At 45.3% G+C, this 19,297-nt stretch overlaps 1 protein-coding gene across 3 annotated transcripts in view; it reads right to left on the reverse strand.

Annotated features, from left to right (window-relative positions):
• Positions 1 to 19,297, reverse strand: part of LOC146808800 (guanylate-binding protein 3-like) — an 81,153-nt gene that overhangs the window by 19,348 nt on the left and 42,508 nt on the right. For 2 of the 3 annotated variants that reach the window (XM_085615624.1, XM_085615622.1), the window contains exons 2-5: positions 7,268 to 7,480; positions 7,031 to 7,158; positions 6,746 to 6,855; positions 5,693 to 5,901 (exon numbers count right to left, since the gene is read on the reverse strand). In XM_085615624.1, coding sequence (XP_085471750.1) covers positions 5,693 to 5,901; positions 6,746 to 6,855; positions 7,031 to 7,158; positions 7,268 to 7,460 — 640 coding nt within the window. In that variant the 5' untranslated portion in view covers positions 7,461 to 7,480. Of the gene's footprint in view, positions 1 to 5,692; positions 5,902 to 6,745; positions 6,856 to 7,030; positions 7,159 to 7,267; positions 7,481 to 16,798; positions 16,989 to 19,297 lie in introns of those variants that run through there. The other variant, XM_085615625.1, reaches the window with a different exon arrangement.

The following is a 19,297-nucleotide window of genomic DNA, read 5'->3' on the forward strand; positions in this document are numbered from 1 at the left end:
TGGATGTCCACAGGTCTTGTGAAGAACCTGTATGGAGCACAGGCACAGATGTTGCAGCAGACTTGCAGGACGACGAGACCAGAAGCAGCAGGAGTCTTCCCAGTTGCAGTCTCGGTTCCCAAACGCGAAGTCCAATGATGTCCAGAGTGCCCAGATGGTCGAAGTGGTGTTGGTTCTGGATCTTGTTCCACAACGAATGTAGGGACCCACCCACAGGTAATCCCTTAAGTACCCTAGGAAGGGGGTTGGAACAATTCAGGGGTCCCTCCCAGAGGAGGGGTTTACAGTGGGGAGGATACTCCCATGTCCTTTGTCCAGTTTCGCGCCAGAGCAGGAGCCAATAGATCCCTGAACTGGTTTGAGCTGGAGTATGCAAGGAGGGCACCAAATGTGCCCTTCAGGCAGTTTTAGTGGCGCTGGCAAGCGCCTCCACTCTGTCCCAATACACTAAGTCCTGTCTGTGAGGGGGTCCCACCTCTTTGTGACAGGAAACCTATTGTCCTGCCTTTCTCTGCTAAGGCTTGGGTCAGCAGCAGGAGGTCAGAATCATATCTGGTCGGCAGCAGCCATAGTTTGCTGTTTGGTTCTAGAAGACTGGTACCAGGAGCACTGAGGTCCTCCCGGAGGAGCTTTACAGTGCATGGAATCATACCTCCCACACCGTTTACTGTGTGGAGGTATGGTTTCAACATGTTGGATACCAAACATGACAGGGTTTTTGACAGCCAGTTTAGAGATGGTCATCGCGTAATGACACATGGCCACTCTATATATCGAAATGGCTGATGCACGTACAACACGGAAGAATGGCCTCCGAACGTTGTAGGGGTTTCCTGCTCATGCAGGGGTACCCTCAAACTTAGAACCGAGCCCCCTGCCTTCAGAATTGAAAGGCCTGCCTCAGGGGGGAATTATAGGTTTAAAGTGCAGTGACCTCAGATACAAGGGAAATGATATCTGCCATAAGAGGTGCTAGCACCAGCTTACATAGGCTGCAGTGGCAGGCCTGTAGTCACAATTTGAGTGGTCTCTCGTGGGTGGCATAATACATGCTGTAGACCACTGGTGTACATTTTCCCTGGGTAATTTAGTACCATATACTAGGGACTTACAAGGGTACCCCAATAGCCAATCTGGAGTGTACCCAAGTACTCACCATGTCCAATTTATGGGAGAAAGCACAGAGACTGGGTGTGTGGAAGTGCCCTCTTTCTGTATGGTTGCCCCCACTTTTAGCTGAATTACTGATGTGCTTTGACAATGTGCCATGGGCTCCTGCTAACCAGGTACTCAGGGCATAGTTTTAGGGAAAGAACATAGCTTTCCCTAAAACTGCATTGAAGCCTAAACCCAATTGGCATCTCTGGCACAGGTCAGCTCCTGGTAAATGGCACCACAGGTACCCAGGGCACTGTGACTAGAAAAGGCCTCTAAGGGCTGCAGCACTTTTCTTTTTTTTCTGGTCAATTTACGTTTATTTGGACCGATGGTCCTCAAACAGTACATATATTTGTTAAAATACATCTAAAATTACATAACCTTAAATACACTAAAATAGATCTTAAAACACATACAATTATCACACCCTCCATTAATTAATTAAGTCTGGGTGAATTATTTACTAAAAACTCATTTAAAACCAATAAGAAGTGCCTTCACTCTTTGCATAAATTTCCAATAGCAACGGCAATATCTAAATGGCTCATTTCAGTCACCAAACTGCAGCACTATTTGTGCCACCCTTAGAGGTCCTGTACCTTCACACTCACACACTGCCTTTGCAGGCTGCTTGTTTTGGTGCAGAACAAAGTGAAGAGTCGACATGGTACACATCCCTGTGTACACATCAGAAAATTGGAGCAACATTCCACTCCGTCCGGACGCACAGCAAACTCAATACTATATTCACCAAAGTACTCCACAATTAATCAAGGTTTCGTTATATTTTATTCCATATATTCCAATCGGTCAATTATCTTCACCAAATTTTATTCCTGTCACATGTCGATTTGCTGACTAAATTGGATTTGTTACGGCACGCGGTGGATTGCGCACTGTTGGGGGCATATCATAGCCCTACGCCTTTTGCCTACTAAAATATGAATAATATTGGACTAATTTGAGAACGTTGGGGCATAATTTTATTTTGGACCAAAATACAAGTCTGAATATAATCTTATTGTTGCTTTAAGAAGATTAGAACTCTCATGGATCAAGCTTTGAGAGTCATCTACCATATATTGAAGTCTTGAAAAAGTTATTTATAACGAAACACATGTCAGTTGCTGGTTTGATGACCGATGAGAAGATTATTTAGCCAAGACTTACAATATGGGAATATAGTGCCATTACTTCTAAATATATGGTCTAAGTTGTATATTCCATATGTGAATTAAATTGTACAGCAAATTAAAAAAAAAAAATCATTGTTTGCTGTTGTGTTCCAAGTCATAAGCATAAGAAAAAAAGTTATCATACAATATTGAATTGATTTGAGTGCCGAGGTTCATCTAAACATGTGAGGCAGTGGATGTATAAAAGCGTTTCTTCTGCAACAGATCTGCCTATCCAGGCTTTTTTCTGGAGCATGGTATATAAATAAAACATCCTTGATAGTGGATCTCATTAACCCAATGCATTTCGGGCTGTCAGTCGCCCTTCATCAGGGGTTCACTTGAAACGTTAAAAGATTGACATTAGTAAGTGTTTTCAGACCACTGTATGTGAATCAAACATTATAGCAAACAATCCATGACATGCGTAACTGAATGACTGACGTTTTCCCTCCAAACGCGCAACACTACGCCAAAAACATTGTGCCCAGAGAAGCCTCACACACCCTTCCATGTTAATCCCCATGTGCTATGCCTAAATCCCACTGCCCTGGCATAGATCAGTCACCCCTCTAGCTGGGCGCACTATACCAGTGGTGATGGTACAGGTGCATGAGCCCTGTACCCCTACAGTGTCTAAGTCCATTCTTAGACATTGTAAGTGCAGTGCTGCCATTAAGAGTATATGGTTCTAGGGGTTTGTCATTACGAACTCCGCAGCACCATAATGGCTACACTGAAAACTGAAAAGTTTGGTATCAAACTTCTCAGCACATTAAACCCATACTGATGCCAGAGTGGGATTTAATGAAAAATGCACACAGAGGGCATCTTAGAGATGCCGCCTGAAAACTAAGCTACCACTTGTGTCCAGGCTGAGTGGCTGCTTTCAGCTGCCATCACCAGACATATTTCTGTACCCCTGGGTCGAGAGCCTGCTGTTCTCTGGGGCCTTAAACAATGCACATCCTGGGACGAGTTGCCAAGCCTCCTCCCCCAGGATGGACAGAGTCCACGAAGGGGAAGCTTCAAAGGCTTGCCACCTTTGTGAGCCTCCCCAGACCACTGGCTTTCAGCAACTGGTCCCCACTGGTTCTGACCCCCACTTTGGGCAGGAGAACCGGTGGGAAAAACAAGTGAGGAAGAGAGGTGTGCCCACCTCTGAATACTCCACCAGTCAGGTGGGGAAAGCGAGGTGAAGCACAACTCTCAGTCCCGCCATTCTGCAGATGGGGGTACTCGGCCAACCAGGGAAAGGCTTAAGTCCCCTCCCACAGCAGGCTGGCATAATAGGGGTTGTACCCACCCCAGGGAAGGGACCCGTTGGTCCCAACCTTTTACCTACCTGTACCCCCCCTAAATCTAGTATTTAGGGGCACCCTTGAACCTTGCTTCCTCAGACCATAAGAAACTACAAGAAAAGAAGAAGAAGGACTGAACAGCCGTGCCGAAGCTAACAAGAGGAAGATGCCCACTGACTTGGTTCCAGCCCTACAGGCCTGTCTCCACCTCGAACCTGCTCCTGCGAAATCCTGGTGTGTCCTGCAGCAAGCAATCTCAAAAACCCCAGAGGACCGGCCTGCCTTCAATCACAAAGACTATGTATCCCGTGAACAGCGTATTTGTTCATATGCAACCTCTGGCTCAGGCCGGACAGCGCAAATCTGCACCACTCTACACCTGCAGTCCACGGCCTGAGCTTGAGTGGGAAAACACCATGAGTAAGTCCCCCTGGTGATCCTGACCAGAGATCCGTTGACCCCTGACCTGCCTCAACCGTCCAGCTGACGCCTGCAGTCTAAATCCAGAAGGTCCCCTTCAACCGCAACCAGGGGGTGGTAAGAAGATCCAACCCTAAAAGACACCCCTGCATCCGACACCCCACCGCCTTGGGTGGTCCAACCTACGGTGCCTAACCAACCCCCACCATCCCACCAAAGTGGTGGTTGCACCCAGAAGACCATTGTCCCTGAGCCTGTAGGGCCTTTGCAAACCGGAGGTTCCCCATTGCAAATAACAGGGTTCCGACGTCCAAACAGCACTCTGCACCCGGCCGCCCTAGTGCCGCTGAGGGTGCACCTTTGGTGCTACTTTGTTTCCCCATTTGCCCTGAGCTGAAGTCCAGAAGCTTTGCTCCCACAACCAAGTGGCCTGCTTGTCAGCAGCCACCAACCGGAGGCTCTCTATCCCCCATTGGATAACATCGGGCCTCAGCACTCTGCACCCGGCCGCCCTAGTGCCACTGAGGGTGTAACGAGAGTGCATCTCTGACCCTGGAGGACCCCTGAGTCTACCCCGAGAACCTCAACTCCCACTACTGAATACTTACCCTAAAACCGATAACACTATTTTCCTCCATAGGATAACATTAACTGTTTTTCTTGGAAAAAGTTCTGTGTTGAGTTTGAAATTCTTTAAAATTGCACTAACTGACAAAAACGGTTTTACTTACCTGTTTACAGGAAATGTCCCAGTGTAGTATCCAGGTATACTACACTGTAAGAAAAGTAACCTCAAAAGTAACTTACTAGTAATTTTACTGAAAATCCTATACAAAGTATATGTACTGTATTTACAAAGCATTGCATTTCTCAGAAACAATACTGTATGTCAAAACAAAGTGCATTTACAATTGCAATCCAAACTGTGTCACAACTGTATATTTACTGCAAAGTATTTATCACTTACCTGTGCCAGGCTTGCTTGGTTCTAGAATATAAACTAACTAAAAGAATATTTTTATACAAAAACAATTGGTCTGAAGTTCAGTCTTCGATTGTGAAAATTCATTTGCTGACTGAGTGTGTACAACAAATGCTTAACACTGTCCTCTGATAAAGCTCTACTGCTCGACCACACTACCACAAATGGAGAGTGAGGGGCTATCTAACTTTACCTCTGCCTACCTTTGGGGTTCCACTGGACTCTGTGCACACTATACCTCATTTTGATATAGTATATACAGGGCCAGCTTCCTACACTGGGGTCCGGGTTAGCAGGATCCCAGTCAGACTAGTCAGAAACAGCTTAACACCAGGCAAGAAGTCGGGGTAACCATGCCAGAAGGATCCTACCTTCCTTCATAATTGTCTAAGGAAGTCAATCAAAAGATAAAATTTAATTTCCAATCCGAATAACAGAAATGACGAGAGAACCATTTCACATTTCAAATGATTGCAGTCAGGATCATATCATGAGGGGATGACTAAGCAGGGTGTACCTACTATGGTGGAAAGCACAGAGGTATATAGTTTGCAGTAGCACAAAGTGTCCCTTTCTGAAACGATCCAATTCTTATGTAACTTAGTTCTCCTCTCACTTCATCCCACATATCACCCTTTAATAATGTTTTGGGTTACCTTTCTTCAGTGCCAGAGAGTTCTCCAAATACTCCTTTTCCGTCACGTCCCGTCCATCAATCTTCAGCTCCAATGTGAAGTCTCGCACCACCCAGACGAAGTTTGGGAAGAAACGGGCAAACTGACACTCATCCTCAAAGTCATCATCTGCTTGATCTGAGCTCCCAGTGGACTTAACTTTAATGAGGTCTGTGAGCTCGGACACAAAGCTGGTCACAGTGTTAAGGACTGTACGGAGTCGGACATATTTAGCGTGCACCTAGCTGGGGGGGGGGGCAATGGAGAGCTTCAGTAAAGAAGGGAATCGCAGTGGAAGAACCCTGGGGCATACGTTTTAATGAGGTCTGTGCGCCTTGACGCAAGGTTAGTCATGGCGCTATAAAATGAAGTGCAAAGAGTTTGTAGTGCTCTATGTAATGAGGTCTGTGGATATGGAGTTGGTAATACACACATGAAAGAATTAAATGGATGAGGGCAAGACTTCCCCTTGCTCGTCACATACATGAAGCCTGTGAGCTCTAACGCAAAACTTGTCAGAGAAGGAAGGAAAGTATAAAAGAAACACACGACAAAGCTGGCAACACCCCTGAAAAAGTGATGAGGTTTAGCTTCATCGCGTTATCTGCAGTGCAAGCTTTTCTTGACATTGTTAATGTATTAATCGAAAGCTCTTGCCTCACAGTAGAGACGGGGAACAATACTGTGCACCATAAGTGTGAATTTTCAAAAAAATGACATGCTTATAGAGGCTTTGTCCTTGTTTGGATATAAAATTGAAGGCTGCTTCCTCTGAATTTCTCTGTTTCTCATGATCTCATAACTTGTACCAGTCTGCTAGAGAACTGCTACTTAAGGTCATGGGATCCAAGACTGGATAAAAAAACAGGTTTATCATTCCACCTTCGGGAACTCCTCTCCTTTGCAAATGGAGAGGAGGACCAGATACAATGTGATTACAAAACATGCAGTGACTGGCCCGACCCAGAAAGGCATCAGTTTCTCACCCCGTGCTCCCTCGCCCGGTCCCCAGAGCGTGCACTGATATAAGGATACTGCAGCTGCTCCAGTGCGTACTGGTTGATGGTGCCCATGCTGTTGTAGACGAAGATGCTGCTCAGCAGGACGGCCAGTGCGAAGACCCAGGAGTCATTCTTCGAATCACCCTTGAAAATTGACAAACCATTTTTATGAGTTGGGTAGGCGAGGAAAGTTTGGCCAACTTTTAACCGTTAATTATTATACGTCTATCCTTATAACTTCTCTCAAACTGGAGGACACATCTAGGCCTGCAAGTGATGGCTACAACCCCATGTTCTTGTCACATTCTCCCAATCTTACCTTCTCCACGTCTCCCAGCCCCTCGGTGTCGAGCAGCACCAAGGTGTGGTTGGGTTTCTGTGGGTGAGGAGCACACCACATCCAGATCCCTTTGGTGTGAGACTGGATGGTGGATCCGAGTGCAAATCCTAGAAAACACACAGCAGGCTTGTGTAAGGAAGGAAGACACAACCTCAAGCAAGATGTGACCTGGGGCTCGATTGGGGTGTTTACAGCAACATGCAGTAGAGACCTCACCTTTCTGCTGTCCTGCAAGCTTGTTCATGAGGTAGGACTTGCCTGTGCGGTAGAGCCCCACAATGGCCACCACCACCACAGGCTGGGTAATGCCATTGAGAATATCTAGAGCTCGCGGGTTCACCTGTAACTGGCAATCGGCATTGTTGTCGATGAGACAGATGGGCGCATCCATGTGCATCTTGGAGGCCATTTTACATCAGTGAGATGAACCTGAGTCAAAAGAAATGGAATAAGAGAACCAGTGAGAAAACAGAAGTTTAGAACCTTCACATTTGTAACTTTCATGAGGCCGGGTCAAGAAACAAGGAGGGGACAAGCAAATAAGACAGGAGAAAGAAAGCAGACAGGTGCACTGAGGCACCTTACTTTTTTTTTGTAACATATTTCTATTGACATTTTCAGATTTAATATACCGTACATCATTCACAACTTTCCAGCAATTATGGCATAAAGTACAGTATGCGGTATCACACACCATCTGTATATCCTGACGTAGATTCATCAGAAAAATTATATAATCAAGTACGAGCCCGTGTGTGTATCCCAAGGATACGAATGAATAATATGTCATGTGAACAGGGGAGTAACACAGGTTTAAACTAGGGGAAGGGCATGGAAATTCACCTCCGGACCGCGTAACCGAGTGTACAAGCTGTCGTATGTGTGTAACGCCTCGAAGAATCGCGCTTAGACCTCCACTTAGGGTCGACCGGCAGCGGTAATAGTGTGCACTATCAGGCTATGTGAGACTGCTCTATCGGGGCCAATAGTGTGAATGTGTCATCTGTAGGGTCCTGGCCAGGGGTCCATTGCTTGAATCGAAATAGTAACATGGCCCATTCCATTGATATAGGGTTCTTGCGGACCCCTCTCACCTCCTCCTCCCGCAAGGTCTCCTCCTCTGCCGCCGCCCATTTATGTGTCGCTCCCACCCAAGCTGACAGTAGGGGGCTGGTGGGGGAATGCCAGTACATCGCGAGGGAGAGAAAACGAGTCTGCACCTTATGTTGCTTGCGTACTCGGAAGATCCCTAGGGCGCTGGCCTCCCACGTGTTCATAGAAGTAATCCCTGTAAGGTCACTTAGAGCAGCGTGAATGCGCTGCCAGAACGCTCGAATGATGGAGCAACTCCAAAACATGTGTCGGAAATCTGCGTCCTGTGCGCTGCATCTGGGACAAAGGAACTGTGTGTCAGGGTAGTAACGTTGGAGGCGCGCTGGTGTTAAGTAAGCTCTATGGAGTATGTAGTATTGAATGTTTTTAAAGCGTGCTTTTCTAGATACCTTCTTGGGGTACTCCAGAGCCCTCTCCCACTCCTTCTCGTGAAGCACGAACCCAATTTTAGTTAATTTAAGATAAAACTTCTGATCAAATAGAAATCTGGATTATGTTGCAATGATCTTGTCATGATTTCTAAATTCTCACAAGTGGTAATATTTTTTTATAAAAAAGCGTCAGCCTATCTGAAAGGAGCAGGGAAGTATTCAACAGAATGTATTTTATTGTGATAGGAGCCTCTCAAATATAAGGACAAGGTTAGTGGTGTAGAGTAGTTGGGTCTGGCTGAAAACAAGTCAGGCATGATAGTAAAGCGAGTGTGAACATTTCTAAGGGACAATTCTGGAGAAGGCCTAGAACACTGCTTTTCCATCTCACATTAACTACTAAAGATTAAAGACAGAGATCTACATCACAACCCAAGTGAGATTAACCGTGTCCCTTTGAACTTCTAGAAACTCTGCAGACCTGGGGCCTTTTGTGAGGGCGCGTTGCTAGATGTCAATAACCTAGTTCAGATCTCTTGCTTATATGTTTGTTTCCATGTCTTGAAAAATAGTTAATTCAGTCCAAGGATGAGAACACTTACATGCAATGCTCCAAGAAGCAATCTGTGTATAATTTTATTAATTGTCTGTTATGCAGACAAATGAGTCTTACTAGTCGTTCTAATAATACAAGCTGTGTTTTATTTAATAAGTGACTATCTATAAAAGGCTGGTAGGGCAGGGGTGCACTCAGTAACATATCTGCTATGTGTCCTCACATCAAGTGCTATATTTTCTTTAGTCACTCCTGGCTCATTATAGCCCTCTGCTGAGGTCTATACTGGTAGTTAAAGGCCTTGAACCAGAGTATAACAATGGACAAGGTAATGGTTCAGCCCACATCAGTCATTGGCGCTCCTGCCCTGTGAATGACGACATTTTCTGATTAAATACATACACTAACCTGAAAAGGAGTGCGCTTCATTGTCAGGGCTGGTTGACCAGACCTTCAGTTTTAAATGTTCTCCTATTATAGTTCCTCTTTCATTTCTTTGCTTCTCCTCTGTATTCTAATTTTTCTTAATAGGATACTACATTGAAAGAAAGGTGAGGGCACAAAATCTGTTGCTTACCAAGTTTCACCATGCGTGTCACTGAAACTGGAGTGCAAGCGGGAGCATCTCCCTGTAGTCACACTCTGTAGCATGGAATAAAAAAAACACACACACACACACTAACACATCCACGTGCTGTCAGGTCACATCAAGCTATTCAGCCCGAGCACTTAGTGCATTCAAATTCACTTGAATTTGATTGTAAAGTGACAGATTTTGTGTCCTCGCCTTTCTTTTAATTGCACTAAACTTCTAGGTGTTGCTTATGAGTGGTGGTGGTTAATTAATGAGGATGAGCAGATATGGGCTACGAGAGAGACCATATGTGCAATATATGGATCCCTTCAAAAACCTGCACAGACTAACAGAAAGCAGGCATCGTTTTGTAGGGAGGAAGACCAATTGTGTTATAACTTGAATAAATATATTCTAAAAATGTATTTAATCTTAAGGGGAAATGAAGTAAGTGGGATCGCTATTTTTGAGGAAGGCCGAACGACACTGTGAAAGTGATGGATAACGGCCAAAACATATCGAAAAAATAGCAGTAAGGAGGTATGAAGGGGCACTAATTACCCTTTGAGTCATCCCCATTGTGAATATTTTTTAGGTCTCGCCTAGGCAGCGTGCATGCGCTGCGCTGCGCTAGGAGGGCCTTTAGCCATCGGTCTTCACTTTTCAAGCACTGCATTCGTGCTTGTGGCGGCATCCACTTTGCGGGAGTGAGCAGTGGCGTGGCCACGTTAATTACAAACATACGGCCTCTGCTCGCTCCTGCAAGGTAGATGCCGCCACGAATGCAGTGCTTAAAAAGTGAAGATCGCTTGTTGTGTTTTTTTCACTATTTCTGTCTCAGATGCCCATTTATGCACTCTGTCAATTGTTGTTTGCACAGTGCTCGTTTTCTTGTGCCCTTTCCTTGTACTTGGTGTGGCACTGCATTGGCCCCTCATGATGCGTCCACTCTTAAGATATGTGTACATGCCAACTGAACTAATATATTTCGCTTGGTGGGCACTGCTGTTTATTTGGGACTTGCGGGTGGCTGCAAGGGCACCGCTTCTCCCATGTTGCCTTTATGTGCTTTTCGGTAGTTGGGTTGTCACGGCTGCGTGGTCACTCCATTTGCCGCACTGATCTTATGAAGCATTTCTATTGCTTCACTTTGAGCCGCTGCGGTGGGGCTGACTCTCGCATTTGCTTCTCTGTGCACGGGTAGGCAGCTGCGGGGATGCCACTTTGGCTGCATTGTTTTTTAAAGCATTTCCTATTGCTTACTTTTGAGTGGCTGCGATGGTGCGGCCTCTATTTGCTTCTGTGTGCACGGATGCGGGGGCCACGTTTGCCGAATTTGCATAATGTACTTTCGTGGAGCGGCTAGAAAGGTGCCGCGTTTTGTATGGGTGCTGCTTTATTCAGCCTTACTGTGTGCGATGTTCCCTGAACTTTTCAGTGTGTGAGCGGGAGTTCCGCTTTTGCCACATTTGCATACTGTACTTTCGTGGAGCGGCTGCAAAAGTGCAGCTTTTTGAATGGGTGCTGCTTTATTCACCCTTAAACTGCACGAGGATCACTGAACATTATAGTGCTTGCGCGCTAGCCGTATTGGCTCAGGATGCTGTTTCTTGCCAGGGGAGCGCTGCCTTGCGTTGATTCTCCCGCTTGGTGCTACACTGTGTTGCAGCCAGGCTTGACCCCGGCTGGTTACAATGTGCTGCTGAGGTTTCTAAGCACTCATGAGGCATGGTGCTCATGGTCTTTATGTAGGTATTGAGCCTTTCTATGCTATGGCATTACTTCTGGTGCTGGCACACAGCGTTCTTAACTGGGTGTCTTGGGTTACCTCATCTGGTCAGGTTACAGAGGTCGCTCCCTTGCTGGGTTTTCTTTCTTTTGGAGGTGGCTTTTTTTTCGCCTTTACAGGCATTTGTAAGTTACAGGCACGGCATGTTAACCCATCACTCCTCACCGAGCGTTTAACCCACCATGTACTTCTCCCTGCTCTTTGTTTTACCCACCCCCTTTAGAATACCATCAGTTACCGCACAATATATTGCCTCTCTCAGGAAACAAGTCATAACACTTTTTTTTACTTATATTGCGCAACTGCTCAGCAAGTTAAAACTTGGGGGGAAAACGAATTAATCAATCACATGGGTGAAACCTAATGCATTTACCAATGCGTGTTTCATTATCCTGCTTGCTGACATGCCTACGCGTGTGGGTAATGTGCAGGGAGGATAATGACCGGAGGAGAGAACAATGCACCAGATGTCTGGGCTTGATCCTCATAGAAAGCCACTATTTGAAAATGATTAGAAAATAACTAGTTTATATTGTGATAAGTATATTCTGCTGGACATACAGCACAGGTGAGCAGGTAACACCAAGAGTTGCCAAGGCAAGTACTGGAAATACATTTAAAATATGCAAATACATTTACAAGTAGTCAAAGGATCATTTTCACAGTTGCTTACCATGCTATTTGAAATATTATATATTCACAAAAAAATGGATTTTTTTCTGTACAATTACCACATTATGTATGTGTCAAAAGGAACAAGCATTGGCATAGCCAATAGGTCTCGCCTTTGGGACCTTATAGGTGTTTAGTTATCCAGCACAATATCCTTGGTGCAACAACATTAACTGTTGCATGGCTAAACACTTATAAGGTCCCAAAGGCGAGACCTATTGGCTATGCCAATGCTTGTTAATCCTATCTGAGGAGTCCAAGAATAAAGTCAGTTTAGGGCATCCCTGAGATAGTTTTGTCTACTGTCATTGTCTTGTTGTTCTGTTGCTTGGATACCAATATTTTTGTTTATATTGTCTTCCCCATCCCTTTGCTCCATACCAGGTGTTGATCTACGCAGAGATGTTGTAGCAGTCCTGTGATGAAGCATGCCACTATTAGTGGGTGAGAGCATGTTGTAAAAACCCTGTGTTTTGCTTACATTTCCTCCTTTTCCGGGTATATGAGAATACCATGACATGATGCGGGACACAATGTGGCACACTCGTTAGATTTTAAGATGCAATCACACCTGGGTATGAAAATTCACTACAAGTCCCATCCTTGCTGCAAAAGTTCAACAAGAAATACAAGTGCAGTTCAACGAAGGCTGCACCTTTTCCAAGTAGTGTGAAAATCTGGAAAGTCACTTGCTGACATTCTCACAGTAGGAAGGTCGCTAAAACTATCAGCAGCGAGAGCCTCACGCATGGAAACGACCCTGACGAAACCCATAACGGCAGAGAAAGTGAACGTAGTTACAAGTTGGCTAACCTGTCCCATAGTAATAGTGCCTGAAGCAAAGGAGACAAGCATTGGCATAGCCAATAGGTCTCGCCTTTGGGACCTTATAAGTGTTTAGCCATGCAACAGTTGCATAACTAAATACTGATAAGGTCCCAAAAGCGAGATCTATTGGCTATGCAAAGTGGCTGTGCGGCCGCGAAAGTAAAAGTGACCGCGATCACGATCAAACATCAAAGCGGCCGTGCGGCTGCTAAAGTGAAGGTAATCGTGGTAAAGCGCAGCACGTGCACCCGCGCACTGTAGCTCCAAGCTGGCCTGGTAGCACTTTTTGGAGCCCTCTCAATAAGTCTCGCCAGACCAGCTCATGCGCTGGGTCAGGCGAGACCTAAAAAACTGCTGGTATTGTGAAGGGGCTACCCACACAGTAGAGATTGCCCAGCTAAAGAAAAACAATACGTACACTGCTGGAAGCGCTACCACTTTCCTAAGGTCTGCTGCTCTATGAACATGAAGATAAGAAGAAAAAATTTGAACAAAAGGACAGTCAATACTGTGGACACAACACACGCATGAGAACTCAACAAAGCCATGGATGAGGATGATCAGGACAAAGCCATACATTTGGTCTACACCATGGAACAAAAAAGCAAAGGTTTGTTGGCACTGCCAAAATGTCAAATCAACAATGGCCAATGTGCCATCGCAAACCCTAAATATAGTGGAGTCACGATGAGCATCGTGGAGAGTCACGATTAACATCATGGCCAAAAGCCACTATGAACTTTTGATATCTCTACCAGTACTGGGATAAGCAAAAGTAAAATACTTTGCATAGAGGAGCACAGAGCCACAGCCACTATGTAGGATGTTTTGCTTGCAGTTAACTCATGCCAAACACTGGGTAACCACCAAGATTTGCATCTCGGAAGAAGAAGGGGAGAAGGGGCGTGGTTAAGCTGTAAAAATACAGTCTAATTACGACTTATCCAGTTTCCGTTCAGAGTGCACTCACACAATCTAGACAGTCTCATCATCAAGAGGTATAGATACCTATTTAAAGGCATCAACGACTAAGAGACAAGATTGTAAAATGACACCTATAGAGGTCTATTGAACCCATCACCCTTCGACAACAGAGAATCGCCTGAATGTGCTTGCAGAACGCCACCTGGCTCCCATGGAAGACAATTTGGCCATAGCAGTCAGAGGTTCAAGGTGGTTCTCGAAAGTAGACCTCACGTCAGGTTACCACCAGCTCTTCCTAGACCCCCAGTTGTAAACTTATCACATTCTCAAACCATTTTTTTTTCCATACTGCTACAAGAGGCTGAATTTCCAGCATTTCCTATGCTGCAGAAGTGTGTCATCCATGAGGTAATTGCAGGGCTGGAGAGTGACATATGAAATGCCAGCAACAAAATTTTGGGAGAACACCAAGCACACCTCAGGATCTTCTGAGGCGCATTGACCAATGTGGCCTACGCTGAACTGAAAAAAGTGTGAATTCCTCCATCATGAAAGGGGGTTCTTTGGCTAGAAGGTCTTTGACCAAGGCGTAGCACCAGACCCAGACAAAGACAATAAGAACACAGTCCCTCTGCCTTCAACAACAGCCTTAAACAGTTTTTTAGGGATGATGAACTATTGTGGGATGTTTGCGACTACTGTCATGACCCTTACAGCACCTCTCAGGGGAAGTACACAGCCTCATGGTAGTGGGAAGAAGAACAAGCCACCTTCAAATCCACCAAGGAAGCACTGTCAGAAGAAACCATACTAAAATACTACGAGTCAAGGGAGAACACAAAACTTGCAGGTGACATCAGCCCTGCTGGGCTCAGAGCGGACCTCTCCCAACAACAACCCTGTGGCGAACGGGTAGCTCTCATTTACGCACACGCAGCCACAACCCCTAAGGAGCAACGCTACTCCCACACAGAGAAGGAAGATCTTACCATGGGGGTGAAGACACTTTAATCTCCACTTGTACGACAATCCCCTATCAATGGCCATAGACAACAAGCCCCTTATTACGCTATGTGAAGCCACCACCAAGGATCGAGAAATAGACACTCCAACACTAGGAGAGTTCTTTATCAGTGATATACCACCCAGACTTAAGGAACCCTGCCGAATATTCTATCATGGCACCCGAGGATCTCAACCACACAAGAGACAGAAGAAGCCTGAGAAACTGTGGAGTATATATACCCGGTCCTTAACAGGTCAAGACCGAAATCTTTCACTAGAAGACATAACTAGAGAGACTTCAGCAGACAAGTGTCTCCAACTAGTCATAACTGCAATGCACCAGGAACAATTTGTAGCGATCTAAAAAACTATGTGCATTTGCATGCTGGACACACAGTCTCGACTTAAATCTTTTCACTGCATTCAACAAGAACGGACAGTCCCCTTAGAAGGGTAGCTCATCGGGCGGGGGTACGAGATTAATCATACCTCTCTCCATCATCCAACAAGCTGTGCAGATAGCCCCTGTGGGGCATCAGGGGGTAGTAAGGGCAAATTAATTGCTGCGCTCCAAGGTATGGTCCCAGGATGTAGAACAACTGCTGGAAGAATCACTCAGAGCATACTTACAATGCCAGACCACAAGCCCTTATGTGCCACCATCACATATCTTCGAGCAAACTCCTTGTCATTCCTGGGTATGGGGCAGCATAGATTTCGGCTCCCTCCTGGCTGGGCGCCACATGCTAGTTGCAATAGAGGACTGCTCAAAGTATCCCAAGGTGGAGATGGTAGAGTCCACCAAAGCAGAGCATGTGATCATGAACCTGGACAAAACACTGGCAACGAATGAACGCATTCAGGAGTAGTGAATTGACATTCCCTTTGCAGGGAAAAGAAATAGCTGAGTACTTCTGTTCCTTAAAAACCAAGCACATAAAAATCACCCTCAGATGAATGGCAAGGTAGAACGATTTATAAGGACTTTAGCCAAGCCTTCAGTCGCTTGCACACCCCCATTCAGTGGTTATACTGATAACATGGGACTCAATTCACCAAGAACAAGTTTAAAATTGTACTGCTGTAGGACTTCTTTTAAGTTTGCGGAAAATGTCAGATTGACATGGATCCCAGGAACACAGCGGGAAACCCCCAATGGTCAGATATTTCCTCACACATTTACAAAAGCATTTAAACTTTCAAAATTCCCACTGGAAAATTTTGAATTGTGGAAAATTGTGCACTGGTAATTAATGCATAGGAGTGCATTTGAACAAAGTCGCCCGTTCTTGTTTTTTTTATCTTATTGAAATATTTGTTACCCCTGGGTGTGCCACCTTCCACTATGCTCCAACTCTCTTCCCATCACTGCATAGTCCTTTCTCCTCCTTTCCACCAGAACAAAGTAAATGCGTTTCCAGGGCGGGAAGCTACTTGTAGGAGGTATGTGAATACTCACAACTTTGTGCATGTTTATACACTAATTTTGCAATGTGCCTATCTCAGTAACACTCAAAAAAATGGGCAAATGTTTTAGATTTGCTTTCCAAAAAGTGCATTGCAGATGTGAAATTCCCCCAGTCATGATTCACTTTATCGGACATTAAATTTAAGGTCATTAGTGTCCACTGGAGGTGCACAAGGAGATAGAGCGGAGTGGGCCCAATGGATGGACAAGCAAGAGATACCCAAGTATTTAAGCATAGGGTGAATGGCGACCTGGTGGTAGGAACACTGGGTGTCCATGGAGGGCTGGCACTCATACATAAAGATGCCCAAGAAGGCAGTGAGAGTAGATCAGGGAGTAAAGCCTGTGCCTGTAGGGTGGTGAAGCGGTGTTGTTTCTGTTGTGGGATGTTGGGCACACCTCTTAAAGCTTCGGAACGGGGTCTGTCTCCGGCTGTCTTTTACTCACCGGTTGCAGAAAGCTGCAGGTTCATTGCAGAAACATCTTCAAAGACCTAATGGGGGTTCTTCAACACAAGACATGTGATAGACGAAGAATATTGAAGATCCTTTCATGTCCCCTCCACAAGTCTGTGCTCCACAAAGTCGTTTACAGTAAGTGCTGCACCTCAGGATCTTGAACCCTCCACTGCTGCACTGGCTGATCACATGCTCTGGAGCAGGAAGGTTTATTGTGTTTGACTGAAGACTATGGTAATCAAGGTGAACAAACAAACCAAATGCCACAAAGAAGCCAAGACATGAAAACAATACACCCCTCCCCCCATCCCTTTCTTTCTTCAGAAGTATAGAAGCGTTTGACCTTTTCCGATCTTATCATTTTTGGGAGTAGGTTTGTGGGTCTGTGTGTATTTACATTGGGAATGATTGTGTGGAAATCTGCACAGCAAGGACTGGGATGTTCTGACTGAAAGCCTTTGCTCTAGCCATTGGCGTGTTATGTCCATTACAACAGACTTTGATCGTTTATGTCAAAAAAGATGCTAGTCCCTCCCCCAAACATGGTGGCATTCTTTACCATAGGGGTGCTCCTTCTTGAGGGCTCACCCATGCTTTCAATTTGAGCAGTTTAACGGGCTGCAAGAAGTGTCACAGCAGGTTCAAATGGTATAGAGTGTAGTCACTGGGTTTAATTTTATTTAACATTCATCCTCGCTCATGGAAGGTTAAAAACAAAGAGGGGCAAGGAATGGTATCAGGACACCTCCATCTCTCTAATCCAACCCGCTTCGTTCCGCCCTCTGATATTGCATCACGGGCCTTCATCAGGACCAGAAGGATCCTTCTCTCTGGCTACACCCACTCTGTATCCCTCCTGTGTGGTGTAGGTGTGAATGGAAATGTGACCTATCAGAGTGCTCAGGATGATGTCCTGTCAGAGTGTCATCAACATGAAATGCACAGCCCTCCACCGAGGGGTCCTATTGGTGGTAGCTGTACTGAGGCCTGCTTGTCCATCACAGCTATAGCATCTAAGCTGTGAAAAATGTACTGCCATAGCCACTCTGCTTAGAACTAGAAGTGCAGGTGCTGTCTCTCTGCAGGTACAGCAAGTGTGCTGAAAGATGCTGGTACCACCTATTGAATATAGCAGGCCTCCTGAGAAGTGCTGCAACAGCAAACTTCTGGAAGACATGCGCACGCGGGCTGGTACCACCTACTACGAGTCCACATGGGACGTTATGGTGCTGTAACAATAAACGTCTGGTAGATACGCTAAGGGGTGCTGGTACCGCCTATTACGAGTTGACCTGAGAAGTGGTTGTGCTGTAACAATAAATGGCTGGTAGACGTGCTGAGGAATGCTGGTACCACCCATTACGAATCCGTCTGAGAAGTGATGTAACAATAAATGTCTGGTAGACACGCTGAGGGGTGCCGGTACCAACTAATAAGCGTCCACCTGAGAAGTTATGGCGCTGTAATAATAAATGCCAGGTAGACACGCCAAGGGGTACTGGTACAGACTATTAGAAGCCCCCCACAGTGGTCCTGGTGCTGTAGCAATAAACATCTAATAGACACGCTGAGGGGTGCTGGTACCGACTATAAGAAGCCCCCCAAAATAGTGCTGGTGCTGTAACAAATATCTGATAGACACACTGAGGTCTGCTGGTAATGACTGTAAGAAGCCCCCCACAGTAGTGCTGGTGCTGTAACAATAAATGTCTGCTGACACGCTGAGGGGTGCTGGTACCAACTATTATGAGTCCACCTGAGAAGTGCTGGTGCTGTAATAATAAATGCCAGGTAGACACGCCGAGGGGTACTGGTACTGACTATTAGAAGCCCCCACAGTAGTCCTGGTGCTGTAGCAATAAATGTCTGGTTGACACGTTGAGGGGTGCTGGTGATGGAGCTTAGATTTCACCTATAAAATGTATGCATTATTATATGACAGAAAGCTGCAGACATGAGTTCTAAAATGGCACACAGATTGTGGAAAAGCAAGTTGAAAACATCGGGCTTCAGTTTGGAGGTGCTTTTATGTGAAAACATGCTTAATTAGTTGAACAGCCATGCTTATATGTGATTATTCCATATGTAATCTCACAATGGAATGCACATTAATTTAGAAAATGTATTTGTACTTTTAAAATGGCATCATGTATTTTTTGCAAGAGTTGAAATGTGCTGAATTGTGTTTCACAGTGTAGAAAACCACGTGATTTTAGTTTGCTTTAGTGGACTAAACTGAAACAGTTTGGAATGTGCTACTTTTTCCCTAGCAACTTTCAATGAACGGGCTCTGATAAAAAAAAACCTGCCTACCGCTTCCTCTGACCTTCAAAATGTTGCATATTTTTGTAGCCTGTTTAAACGTGGAGAGAAGAACACTTTTTTTTTCATAAATCACAAGACTGAAATTTGAACAGGAACAAGCCTGATTAATGACGTATCCAGTCAGCCCATGGGGAGATGATATGTCTTGAAGTTCTGATTGGAC

This window comes from Triturus cristatus, chromosome 7, assembly GCF_964204655.1.
Source record: "Triturus cristatus chromosome 7, aTriCri1.1, whole genome shotgun sequence".
Lineage (NCBI taxonomy): Eukaryota > Metazoa > Chordata > Amphibia > Caudata > Salamandridae > Triturus > Triturus cristatus.